Raw genomic sequence first — 13923 nt, forward strand, 5'->3', positions numbered from 1 at the left:
CTCAGAAGACCCTACAGGAGGGTCCGAATCAGGGCTGCCCTTCAGGGAAGTCCCAGCTCAGAACATGGGTATGGGCCACTGCATTGCATCACTTCATTGCATCCTGGACACTGGCTGTCCATGGGGAGGAGAGAGTCAGCTCCCTTCATCCAGGGCAGTACCTGAGGAAGGCCTCTGCTTCAGTCCTTAAAAAAAGGAGACGATATATGGAGACTTGGATCTAAATAAGTGTCCACTCTGTCCTGCAATCATTGCCTTTTTACAAAGCATTTCCAATGACTGCATCCTCTTTCCTTAACGTTCAGCTCTCCTTGTTTACATTGCTAATCTCGCAGAACTCAAATCTAAAGTGGTTCCTTTAGAGGGTAATTCTGGAGAGCACAGACGAGCACTCAAGACCCTGCTGACCCTGTACTTGAGAAGGAGGTGGCTCTGGACCTGCTCGTGCTTTGATTTTGATTTCAAAGCCATATCCTTGCTCATAATTGTCAGAAGAGCATTTTCTTCTTGGGAAGCCCAAGGGGAGAAAACAAAACCACTATATAGGAATTGTGTCTTGTAATTTACAGCAAACCAGTTAATGACTGCAGCAGAACTCATAAAATGTAACTCTTATTATTAAAAATAATCAGAGCCCATTCCTTTTTTAATGGAATGTTCTATAATGTTAATTTTTCTCCATTATTTGCAATGCCATCTCATCGTGAGATACTTGTTAATTTTTTTGTGTTAATATTGAAAGATATTTGAGTAAAGCGCCTAATTAAAAATATATTAGAAAAGTATTAATGGTTTTTAGATTTCTTAGACCAATTATTATGAAGTGGTTTTAAATATGCCCGTGCATGCACATGTGCACATGCTCACACATAAATATTTAACATATGTTTTAGATAAATGGACAGCATTGGGTCAATTTTTAATGAAAAAATTTTCAAACATTTTAAATATAGCAAGTCCTATTATGCTTGTAATTTTTTTCTGACTCTACTATTGGGTGCCTTTTAGTTCCTCTAGTTTAGCATCATGTTAAAAGGAGTAATTTCTTGGCCTTTTGAGCCTTGCTTCTGCTCGTGGCCAGCTCCAAAATCTTTGGAGTATACTTTTTCTCCTAATAATGACTCTCTGGCCCTTGCCCTGGGCCCCCTTGGGCCTTTTGAGCTTCCTTTGCTTGGCCCGCTCCAAACTCTTTGGAGTGTACTTTCTTTTCTAATAATGGCCCTTGAGCCATTCTCTACTGCTTGGGTCCACTTCTGCTTCTTTGAAATGTATTTTTACTTCTAATAAACTCCTTTTCTGTAACTTTAAAAAAAAAGGAGTAATTTCTTATATGTGCTTTCAAAAAAGAAATTAAGCTTTGCTTAAGTTAAATGTGCAATAACCCTATTAGGATTTTATTTTATTTTACATCTTACTGTTCCCTCATTTTTCCAGAATCCTGACTATAGTTGTTATTTTTACACTTTAGTAATACTAAAAACTTTTGTTCTTGTCAGCTCTCTGCCACCCCATCCATGAGTAATAGTGAATTTCCTGAAGGGTGTAGAAAGTTTCATTCTCAAGTGTTTGTAAACGAAGGGAGGCAGCCATCTTGCAGAAGCACTGTGCAAAATTTTGTCATAATTGTTGATTTTCTCCTGTATGTGTCTCCATGTTCTTTCAGGCTGTCCCAGCAACATCTCTAGCTCTGGATGTGGAAGTTCCCTGGGGGGATTTCAGGGCTGCCTGAGGCGCATCTCTATTGGCAACAAGGCAGTGGATCCTGTCTCAGTACAACAGGGGGCACTGGGAAGTTTTCGTGATCTCCTGATTGACTCCTGTGGCCTCACAGACAGGTAAGGTGATCCCATGTCATTTTAGCATTCCTGTTTTCAATTTTTTAATAGTAGAATAAAAACAAATGAAGAAAAGTGTACTTTCTTCTCGAAACTTCTCTGTTCCTGGTATCCATTTTATAGGGAAAAATTATGTTTACATTGAAAACTGAAAAACCAACATCTTTAATTTTAAACAATTGCTCCTTTCAAATGATATTCTCTTAGGAGACAAGTTCTTATAAGTATGATGCCAAGCTACTTAATTCTTACAGAATACTATTAATGCTGCCATCATTATTGGTGAGTGTAAAAACTGATGAGTATTTTAAAATTCTACCATTGCACAAAACAGATTTTCTAAAGGGATAATGGAACATTAAGGACCAATGAATCAAAATCATGTGTGGTCAGCTGGATTCACCCCACACTCTGTTTTCTACAGGGAAAATGAAAAGTAACTTTTCCTTTGAGGAGGGTTGAAGCCCTTCAGAGATTTTAGTGATGCTGTAAACACAAAGAGTGGAGCGCACCCAGTCCTACTCTAGTACTGTTCAATGAAGAAGATAAGAAAAGCAAAGCTTTAAAACAACAGCCTTTTCCATTGTGAAGCACTGCAACTTTTTTCAGGTTATCTTGTCATTCAAGCTGACTTTTAAGTTATTTTGGTTAAAAGCCATAGCTTAGCCGTAACACATTAGAATATTTTCTGTGGGTGGTATATCTGACTTCCCTCTAGTAGGAATGCATTACATTTATGTTGACTAAATGAACACACTTCAGACACCCTTACACATTCACCCAAAGTTCACACTCTGCAGAGTACTTTGTGGAGTAAAATCTATTCCAAATATAACACTAATTGGAATTCTGTTTCATGTCCAATAAATACAGGTTACAAATGCAGTGTACATTGTATTTAAAAACCATAAGTACTCAGTACATGAAATATGGACTCATAAAAAAGAACTTGATTTCTTTAGTCATGTGTTCATGTTCAGGCATTCACATTCTATTCATTTGTAGGGGCAAAAATGTTCAAAGAATTTAGATAAAAACTCTCAACCCTAATTTTCAGATTATGAACATTTAGTTTATGACATCATCTGTAAATTATAACTGCAGCCAGCTCTGGAATCCTGCATCTTTGTATCTGGAGAGGGTTTAGAGGTGTTAGCTTGGTAGTAGGGTACAGCCCCCCACCCATTGGAACGCCCTTCAGTGGGTGGGGAGGATTGGGGTGTCACAGCTCATTGGCAGTGGCTGGGTTGTCAGTTCAGTCAAGTGAAGCTCACAGAAAGTTATTGTAGTGCCCGGAGAATTCCCTCAACAGTATCTCTTACACAAGGAATCCCCTTTTGTGCATAAAGATTCTTAGCCCCCTGCCAAAAAAAAAAGAATGTATGTATGACCTATGTATATGTGTGCATATATATATCACCCAAACTGAAAGATTTTCCTTATGACATCTAAAAGGGACTTTCAGACATAAGTACCAATCTGTGGAGACATCTAGGATGTTAAGTTATCATCTTTAAAACTGAGGTTTCTGGCAACTCTGTAAGTGGGTATGAAAATATCAGCATTTTGAACAGCCTATATAGTCACTAGTTATAATTTTTTATGGTTTACCATCTAAAAACATGTCCTTAGTCTCCACTACTCTTAATACTAAAATTGTTCATTTTTCCTTAGCCCTTTCAACCACACTTACTAAACACATGTCCAGTGCACCATGACATAGACTCACTTAAAAAACTCGACAGGGCTGGCTGAGTGACTCAGTTGGTTAAGAGCTCACTCAAGAGTGCGAGCTCTGAGCAACAGTGGTTCGAGTCCCAGCCCAAGCTGAGCAGCTGCTGAGCTGCCAACAGGTGGCAGGATGGCTCAGCTAATAAAAAATTTTAAAAAAAATAACTCGACAAAGCCAACACCATGCCTGGGCTCTTTTCAGGCACGTTGCACTGTTCCCAACTGTCCACCAACCCTTCGCCCTGCCTGCCCAGAGCAAGTGCAAAGGTACTCAGGTGAAGCCAAGACTTATTATTAAAATGCAGGTAGTTTTATAACATCTATCATTCAGGCACAGGAATTAGTAACTGGTGATACACAGCAGCACTCCTAGCCCAAAGGATACTGTAGATTATGAAAAGATGTTTGAACTCCAGGAGGAGCAGAGGACGACTTCCTGAGTCACCCAAGGACTCATCCATGCAGTGCTGTCTTCCTGTGGCGCCTGATAACACTTCACAGGGAAGGCAGCCTGGTCCTTGGGACAAGGCTTTGGGGACAGGTCGTGACAAGAAGGGATCGTGTCTTACACCAATTGCATTTTGGACCTTAGGATCTTATGTCATATAACTCAGTTTACAGTGTCCTTCTCAGCTCCTGTGAATGCCTCCTGTGCACCCAAAGGCGTGGACTGTGCTGGTGGGGCCATTTTTCCCACTTCAGGGCATTTGGTCCAGCATTAATCTTCTAGATACTAAATGTAGCATTGCACACTGTACAATTGTGTTTTTTTGTAGAAAATAACATTAGAATAAAATTGATTATCACAAACATAAAGTTTTAGTGTATTTTTAAAAATCTTAATCCAAAATATTTTTAGGTAAGTGATGGTATTCTTTATTTTTATCATAGTCATGTCTAATCTACTAAAAAGTATGGAGTCTATTCAAGTGTGATTTTAGAGCATTCCAGTGAGTCAGAAAGAAGAACAGGAAGCTGATTTGTTCAAATACATGGTAAAACAATGAGCCTACCCAGCTCAAGCTGCCACTTCAGCTGCAGGGAGTTCTGCCAAACACAGTTTGAAATATCTCTGCTGCCAATACTCAGTGGCTTTGCTATAGACTAGGGATCTATAGCGTAAGGCCCACAGCCACTGCTGCTTTGGTAAATAACATTTGAGGAGGGCAGGGGGGACATGGCCAAGTCCTTCATTTGAGTAATGTCTGTGTGGAATAGTTGCAACAGAGACTATATGATCCTTGAGGCCTAAAATATTTTTTAGTTTGCCCTTTACAGAAAGAGTTTGTTGATTCCTGCTACAGACTAGTAAAAAAAACAAGGTGGAAGTTTTGGGGGGCTGTGGAACATGTGAGAGGGGTGCCTAATTTGTATTGGGACAAGGTGGGACTATCAGGCAGAAGAGATGCCTAAACTGGTGCAAAAGGTGTGTGCGTCAGTCAAGTGAGTCAGAGCTGGGATGGCCAGTGGAAGGAACAGCCTGGTACCCAAGCCTGAAGTGGAGCCCTGAATCTGACCCATTCAAGAATGGCTGGTGTTGACATTGTGAAACTGAGGCGAAGGAGCCAGGTGTGGCAAGAGATGGTGCTGCCTAGTTGGGCAGGGGCTACACTGTACAGGCCTTCTGGCCAACTAGAAATCTGGATGTTGATGTAAGTTCCCTGGGAGACCACTGAAGGGCTTAAAGCTAGGAAGCCACCTGTGTGTTTAATACGACTCTGACCACAAGTGGAAGGTGATTTCGATGTGGGATCAGAGGCCGGGGGACAGGTAAGAGGCATCTTGCTTATGGGAGAAGTGATGATGGCCTAAATGAGGTAATTGGAAAGTGAGGATGATTTATATTTGGTGAACAGAATCACAAGTTGATTTGCTGTTTGGCTGCAGGACGATGGAGAGGGAGGAGCCAGAAGAACCCTCAGGATGTAGTAGGGCAGCTGGATGAAGGCTGGTATCACTCTGTGGAATAGTGATGGAGGAGAAACACAAGCTTTGGAGGGACAGAGAGGCAAGAGGCTCAGTTACTAAATCCTAAGATATCTTGAGGATCATAGATGCAAAGAACGATAAAGATGGAAAGAAAGTTAGACGTGACTATGTTGCAGCTTCCATCTCAGAGCAGGGAACTCTCTTTTCCTTTATCATCAAGAAGGGGATCCTGCTTCTATTCAATCTTTTGAGAACAAGACACTTGTCCATTCACCAAATGGTCGGTTGATGTCATCTGTTGAAACCGGCTTTCCACCCATTAATCTGAGATTTTCCCTGTTGCTCTGAGCAAGTCTGCACACCTCTACCACCCACAGCCCTCAAGTACCTGGTGAATCACCTAAGGAGGCTCTCCCCCAGGTTCAAGCCCCTGTTCTCTTAGCAGTTTTTCAAAGGTCAGGGCCTTCAGCACCATCCCAGCCTTGATTGCCCTCCTCCACACCTGGTCACAATCTTCCCAAACTCCTAAAAGGACCTGGCCCATGAAGGGTGTGTGGGAGCCATAGTTGTCCTTTCCTTAGAAACACTCGCAGACTGAGCCTGCCCATCTGGGTGTAAGTGGAGACAGTGTGCTGGGTCCACAGCTCACCTTCAATCCCACGTCTCCAGCAGTGGAACTCTTCAAGTCAGGTGAGACATGCACAGGCGTGCATGCGCTCACTTGGGCGGGCACGCTGATGTTTTGGTGTTCTCACTACATCTACGGCCTCTGTCTGGTCCTCCCTGTGCATGCTTGGTCCCTCCAGGAAAGCAGGCGGCTCGGGGTACAAAAGCTCACCTCAGGCATGTAGAATTCAGGATGTGCAGCTACTGAAGAAAGAGTTGAAGGACCAAGGAAGTGGGACGGCAGTCTCTACGGAGGGTTTCAGGGGCATGGTTTGGCCTGTCCCCTAATTCCTGGGGGTACAGACAGCCTTCTGTTTCCACAAGAAGCCCACCTTCTCATTCTTGGTAAAGATCTGGCTTCTTCTACTCTAATGCTGTAAGGCCTAGCAGGAATGATGTGTGTCTTTTGAAAGAAATTGGATTTGTTGCCAGCACCTTTCTCCCAAATAGCAAGAATGGTTACTGCTATAGAATAGAAGCAACCCAGAGTTTCTCATTTCTTTGACTCCCTAAAAAGAAAGGGCACTTAGCTCAAGAGGTAACTAATAAGTTACATGGCTCCTGCAGTGAGGCTTTTGTGTGACAATATTAAGAGCTTCAACTGTCTGATGAGAGAGGCAGTGTGACCTTGACAGGACCCAGACACTCTAAGTTAATGTAGATCTTCTTTCCTATGTTATTGACGAAGCTGTGATGACTTCCCCAAACTTCCTCCTTAGTCTCCGTTTTCTGAATCCTGCTCAAGAGCCATGTCTGACCCAACCACAGAGGGTCAGGATGGTGAGTTTTGAGGCAGGCATGGTGCTCCTCCCTCAGCAGATCCTCAAGGGGGAGCCAGATGGACCAGACTCAGGGCCTGGGGCCTCCATCTTCCTGGCTCCCTAACTGGTTCTCTGCAGGGGATCTAACCCCCCCCAACCCTCGTCCCATGCCACCCCTACTAGGGCCACACCTCCCCTTTACAGCTCCTTTGCTCACTGGGCCCAAGGCCAGGGCCACAGGTGGGGAAGGGGCTCTTGTGCCAGGCCTCTGAGGGCCACCACCATTTCTTGCTTGTGACTCATGTGGACCATAGTCCTGGCTGGCACCACCTTGTTGGTTCTACAAATGGACCAACAGCCCCAGAGAGCTCATAGGTGCTTTTTGTCCCAGAGTGAGCTGAGGGCCACTTCTTGGGGGGAGGGAGGGAGAGAGGGAGGACTGCTGAGAGCAGAGCCCCTGCCCGAGATTTCGGTCTGCACTTAACTCCCTAATGCTGGCTTTCATGCAGCATTGTTAAAGGGCTCATGGACTAGACTTGGAAGGTTCAACATAACTTTCAGAACAACCAAAATAGAGTAGAACTAATTTAGGTTTTAAAATATTAATGGAGTCATTTTGGAACTAAATATAAGACTTTCCATTTATCTCTGTTACGTTTCATCCTGTTCATTTATTCAACTGATATTATAATTTGATGCAAGGACATGGAAACAGGCAGGGCCATTGCAAGCAGTTTATATCCCGGTCATGTATGAAATGAATCTTGCCTTTGAAAAAGCAAACATAGTTTCTGATATAATGTGTAGAAAATGTATCTGTCACAAACACATGACACTTAGTAGCATCTAATGGATTTCTTAGTCTATCGTTGGTATTACATTAGGACACCTTGATGACAGACCCAACAATTTTTATTCATGTTGAAAGTTTTCTGTTCAGGTAACTGTCATTATCCATCTTTCGCTGTAACAGGTTAGTGTTGAGATGCATATTTTATCATGGCCGAAGGTGGGAAACCGCAGCTGTGTCTGTCTTCCTTTAGGTGTCTGCCCAGCTTCTGTGAACACGAGGGTGAATGTTCCCAGTCCTGGGACTCCTTCTCCTGTAACTGCGCACACACTGGTTATGCGGGCGCAACCTGCCATTCCTGTAAGCTCACACCTCACTTGTTCTCCTTTCTGTTTTGATTTCCATGTAGCTCTATTTTCTTTTTCATTATTTTGTATATATATGTCTGTGTCTGTGCAACTGTGGGCTAGAAAGTGACAACAAAAAAGCCAATACGTATTTTAGAGACGAGTTTTTGTCTGGTTAATTTTTAATCGATTTTATTCCCTAACGATGTTAAAGCAGCTAAAAGAAATACCTATCAAATAAGACAGAAAAAAATACAAAAGAGTGGCCAAGGAAAATAAGTATAAGAAAATGAAATATAGTAAAACAAAATTCTGGAATGCATGGTATTATATCTTGCTCTGTTCCTTGAGTTGGACCCAATTTTAGTTCTCAAGTCTTGTCTGCCAAAGTAAAGAAAAGGATGAGTTTCTGATTCTCAACATTTATAAAATTAAATGAGGAGAAGAGTCTCAGTAGAAGTGCAGGATGGGAACTAGCATGGCAGGTGAGAAGCAGGGAAATGTTCGGGTACCATGCAATCTTGATGTTCTCTGACGATGATGGTAGTAGTGATGATGGCTGACATACTGGGAGTTTACCTTGTGCCTGCAGTGTTCTAGTTCTCCATATGTTTCAACTTCTGTAACCCTTGAAATAGCCCTTGAAGGTAAGTGCTGTTATTATATACATTTTACACTTGAGGAAAGAGAGAGGCTAAGTCATTTGCCCAAGGTCACACAGCTACCAGCCAGGGGCTCTTGACCACTTCTCAACTGCATCTCTTCTATCTTGAATACCAGTCTCTTTTCTGAAGTATTATTCTGTCAATTTTAAAGCTACAAAACTTTTCGACCACTAATTCATTAGCTACTAGAAGCTTATGACAGAGCCCTGAAATCCTCATGGCTTTCTAACGATTGGCTTTTGTTTAAGTTTTTTCCTATTTGTGTATTACTGTGACATTTCTGAATCCCTGCTATCATAGCCCCTCCTTTCCCTTTCAGTCTTTAGAGAAAAAGCATGGCATGAAGATTCACCGTTCACACCACATTCAGGCCCTCCCACTGGAGGAATACTTTGCACTCTTAAGAACTCTTCCCTGTGAATTATTTAATTGTTTCCACATCAAGTGTGGGAGAAAGGCAGAGCATGGACTATCATGTATTCCACCTTATGGGCCCCAGGCCCCAGGGCAGCAGTCAGTGGTGCTGGGATGAGAACCCTGGGTCCCAGCCCGGGAGTTCCACAGGGGAGCCAAAAGCCTCTTGGCAGATGTGGGAGGTGGCTCACTCCCCAACCCATAAGTTCAGCCAGAGTAATTCCACCTGCATCTCTATTACTATTGCAGTGCCAGGTAAGAATTTGCCAAGGCAAATCTTCATATGAAAGGAGCTGAACATCTGGGAAACCTGAGGCTAAGTGACTTGGCCAGAGTCCCAGTTAGGACTCAGGGCAGTCTCTTACAGCACCCCTCATCGCTCCTAGCAAGGTGTTATGCAAAGCAGAGACCTACTGAATATTAATGATTAAGGAATGCTTGCTAAGGTGTTAATCAGTAATATGATCTAAACATTGTTCCAAACACCTCTGATTTAAAATTAACAGGTATTATATAAAGATTTTTTTTCACTTGTGGCCCTAACAATTCGATTTGGGCTAATAATTGAATTCACTTTACTGTGATTCTCTAACTGGTATGCCAAATGAAGGTGAGATGTTGCCAAGTCAACAGTAAGTGACCAGCCATTATGTTTAGGCCTGAGTGTATTTTTGGGCTAAGTACACAATCGATGATGTGAACATTTGCATTTAGAGCAGGTTTCCTCCTAATTGTTCCTCCTCCACCTCATTCTCTGGGCAATCCCAGCCCCAACCCAAACATAAATCCTGTGATCAGTTTGTGTGTGTCCCTCTGGACACTGCTAAGCAGTTGTGAGCATGTTTATATATCTACGGAGGTGTAACTATGAGTGGCCAACATACAAGCATGGTGAGAAAGCAATGCCTGTGTGTCCATCGGGACAGATGGCAATAGCTATGCTATTGATTTGTGGCCATCTCACTCGACACATCTGACACTAGGCCATATTAAGAAATTAAAGAAAAGCATGCTTTATTTTGTAAACTCCCTGGACATACCAACATTCCTTTAATCTTATTTTGTGATGAGAGAAAAAAACTATACTTCTACTACTGCCCCCAGGTTTTTATTAACTATTTGAAATAATTAGGCAAAGTTTTAAAATGTAGATAATCTAATGAATGCAAAATGGCATCAACTCTCTTCCTCTGTGCCCATCTTGGATCGCTCTGCTTTGTGGGTCTTGCCTGACCACTTCCTGTTTTGAGAGCTGGCTTAAAGACCCACTCCAACACTGTGCAAGAATCAGTCCGCTCGCCTTCCCCAGAAGCTTCAGGGAGCTGCTTTTCAGGCTTGCAGAGGGTTTTCCCTGCTAAGGCAACAAATGACGCACACAAGAGATGTTACTTGGTTGGTTACTCACGTAAACTTATTCTAAATAGTAACTAAGTCCAACTCTGCAGATGTTAATCACTTGCTTGGTACATAGCAAAACATTTATTGTACATATAAAGAATTCAATTAAGAATCAACATAAATTGAAATTACAAAGAGACATTTCATGTATATATCTTCAAATTTTAATTTTCTTAATCATTTGCTTTCAGGAAAGTTTTTTAAAACAACCTTTAAAAATTGAATGAAGAATAGTTGTTGACTTGTAAAATTTATCTTGAAAAAAGTGCACTTTACGTGTAAATTGTTTTAAGTAAAAAAAGGGTAGAATTACCGAGTAATTTTGAAAAATTAACATGAGTATTAGATAACATATTTTTTAGGGGGTTAAGCCAGTGTACTTCAGATGCTCAGATATTGTTGGCAAAACTAGAGTTAGGTTGGAGTATGTCCAGTTATCACAGATTTGAAAAGAATCTTGTGTTTCTAGAGTATGCCTGATTCAGATCCACACATCCCCACAGTGAGACAACTTAAAATCTCTCACTCTGTGCTTCAGAACCTTTACGTTGCCTGATTGAAGTAGGGGGACAGTCCCCTGGAGAATATGTTCCTGAGAGCAATGCAGAATGAGTGTCACTGGGGAAATGAAAGTGCCACTTAATTGACAACATGGAGGGACCCATGCCATTGTATCCCCATCTGAGATCCTTGTCTTTTGCAGCTCTCTACAAGCAGTCATGTGAAGCCCACAAGTACAGAGGGGACTCTTCAGGGCTCTACTATATCGACTCAGATGGAAGTGGCCCTTTGGGACCAGCTCTTGTTTATTGCAACATGACAGGTATGCTAAGAAGCTTTATTATGAGAGTGAAACTCATGTAAATGCCTATTGTTTGCACAACCAAGGTGGGGAGTAGAATTTGCCTAGCAGCATCTTTATTGCATTATAATGTGATTGCTCAGAAGTATTACACATAATGTTTTAAATAGTTAAGAGATGGTAATTAAAAGTTATGTCATTATTTTCTGGAAATGTTCTTTTTGTGCAAAATTAACAATAAATCTTTGTTTATCAACCTAAAACAGAAAAGGATAAACTTTATATTTTAGTTCATGTGAATAAGTGCTAAAGACAGAAGAATATTCACTTTTTATCTAGGAGATAATAACTGTTTTTAAAGTGTGCACACTTCATGCAATAATATGACCATATGCAACTATGTGTAATATTTCATTTTCCCTAGAAATCCAATTATATGTGGTAGATAAATACATATATGTCATAAACAAGTCCTTTAGTTCTTTGACACTTTTAAATTTTACACCTGGACCTATGAGTGTAGGATTCCAAAAAGATCAAAACCTCCACTATAGTGAATGACAGCCGCCCTGATTGAATTGATACAAATTCTTGTGACTAGTGTGTGTGTGTGTGTGTGTGTGTGTGTGTGTGTGTGTCTCCCAAACCTCTCCATGCTCACAGGACATTTCATGAACAGAAGGTGGACAATTCTCCCTTGTGATACTTTCTGTGTTTGTCTAGAGGTCTGTCGACATAACAGGGACTTTAACAACCACATAGTTTCCAAATTCTGAGACAATATTCAGGAAAAAAAATCAACTGTAGGTGGTTCTAAAGTAACTATAACTTAGTTATAATATGATTTCTCTGTTATTATGGATACATGTCACCCTGTGAGGTTTGCAGTTTACACAAAGGGCATATTTGTGGGTAAATTTATGATGATGGTTTGTGAGTAGCTTAAAATCCTATTGCAGTTTTTATGCCTACTACCACTTCATACATAAAACAAAATCTGACCATTGTGGCAGTGGGTTTATAATTTGATCTGAATTGGGTCCAATATATTTTCCAGCTTGAATACGGCCCCCAAAGTTGGCACAGATAATGCGAGAGCCCTCAGAGCTTTTCAGTGGATGCGGTATGGTTGTTTGGGGCTTTTTGGCAAACTAGTTACTATAAATACTGAGCAAAATATTGCAGTGTGATGATAGCGAGCAATACATTGTCTTACCTCCTTTACTGAAAGATGTGTGATCAGTAAAATACGTGAGAAAACAGCCAAGGGACCTTCCCAGATTCTGGGCTCCAGTGGTTATAACTGGCCTTCAAGTTACTCAGTTTCTGCTTTGTTTTGCTTTCATTATCATGGTTCAAGTGCGTACCAAAAACATAGAAAGCTAAATAAAGATGCTGGCATCCCAATAATACCTTCCCTTTTATCAGACACATGCTTAATTAGCACAGAAGTCTAGGACGTATTGAAGATTTTCTTAATTTTGTCTTGGATTAATCCTATGAGCAGGGTTCCATATACATTGAAAAATTTCAAGATCTATAGAAAAGTGAAAGTGATCCCAACTGGCACTTTCCAGGATGAGTAAGGTTTCAGTGACTGAAGCCATTTTGTTGATAATTGATTGTTGGCAGGTGGGTAAGGCGGAGGTAAAGTTACATTTTCTGCCAAGAGGAGTAACTGTGAGCTGATTTCCTGATTGTCTGCAGTTTATGGTTGTAATAAAGGAAAACAATATTAATCATCACAGGTGAACATGTGATCTGGGCTCTGCCATGAGGCTTCAGTTGTGCATATTTATAAAGCCCCTTTGTAATGGAAAACTGGTTCAAAGGTAACTTGTTTTAATATGAATTTGATACAATAACTGATGTGTTTTCATTCCCTGTAATTGCTGTTGCCTTTTTAGAGTGAACCTTGGCCCCTGCTACCAGAGGGGAGACGAGTTGTTGTTTAAATGCAAAGAGAAAACACCAATGGACACTCAGCTTTTAATTTCAGTTAACTTAGGATAATACCTGATGATATATGGGGTCTCACAATTAAGTTCTCGAACTTGTGGCAACAACGTTGCTAGCTGTTTTTGATATCAGAGGGATTATTCATTGTGAATTTGTACCAACTGGACAAACAGTTAACCAAGTTCACTATTTGGAAGTGCTGAAAAGGCTGCATGAAAAAGTTAGATGGCCAGAACTTTTTGCCAATAATTCATGTCTCTTGCATCACAACAATGCACCAGCTCACAAGACACTGTTTGTGAGGGAATTTTTAGCCAGTAAACAAATAATTGTATTGGAACACCTCCCTACTCACCTGATCTGGCCCCCAATGAATTCTTTCTTTACCCAAAGATTAAGGAAATATTTCAAGGAAGACATTTTGATGACATTCAGGACATCAAGGGTGATACGATGACAGCTCTGATGGCCATTTCAGAGAAAGAGTTCCGAAATTTCTTCGAAGGGTGGACTAGGTGCTGGCATCAGTGCATAGCTTCCCAAGGGGCGTACTTCAAAGGTGACTGTAGTGATATTCAGCAATGAGCTATGTAGCACTTTTCCTAGGATGCATTCATGAACTTAAT

The 13923-nt window shown here is 41.2% G+C and overlaps 1 protein-coding gene across 1 annotated transcript in view; it reads left to right on the top strand.

Annotated features, from left to right (window-relative positions):
- LOC109377795 (contactin-associated protein-like 3) overlaps nt 1-13923 on the top strand; it is a gene marked incomplete at both ends in the record, with an annotated part of 61736 nt that overhangs the window by 31334 nt on the left and 16479 nt on the right. The window contains 3 exons of the mRNA XM_019634257.1: nt 1664-1835; nt 7966-8072; nt 11240-11359. Coding sequence (XP_019489802.1) covers nt 1664-1835; nt 7966-8072; nt 11240-11359 — 399 coding nt within the window. The remainder of the gene's footprint in view (nt 1-1663; nt 1836-7965; nt 8073-11239; nt 11360-13923) is intronic.

The sequence above is a fragment of the Hipposideros armiger genome, unplaced genomic scaffold (assembly GCF_001890085.2).
Source record: "Hipposideros armiger isolate ML-2016 unplaced genomic scaffold, ASM189008v1 scaffold_1559, whole genome shotgun sequence".
Taxonomy (NCBI): domain Eukaryota; kingdom Metazoa; phylum Chordata; class Mammalia; order Chiroptera; family Hipposideridae; genus Hipposideros; species Hipposideros armiger.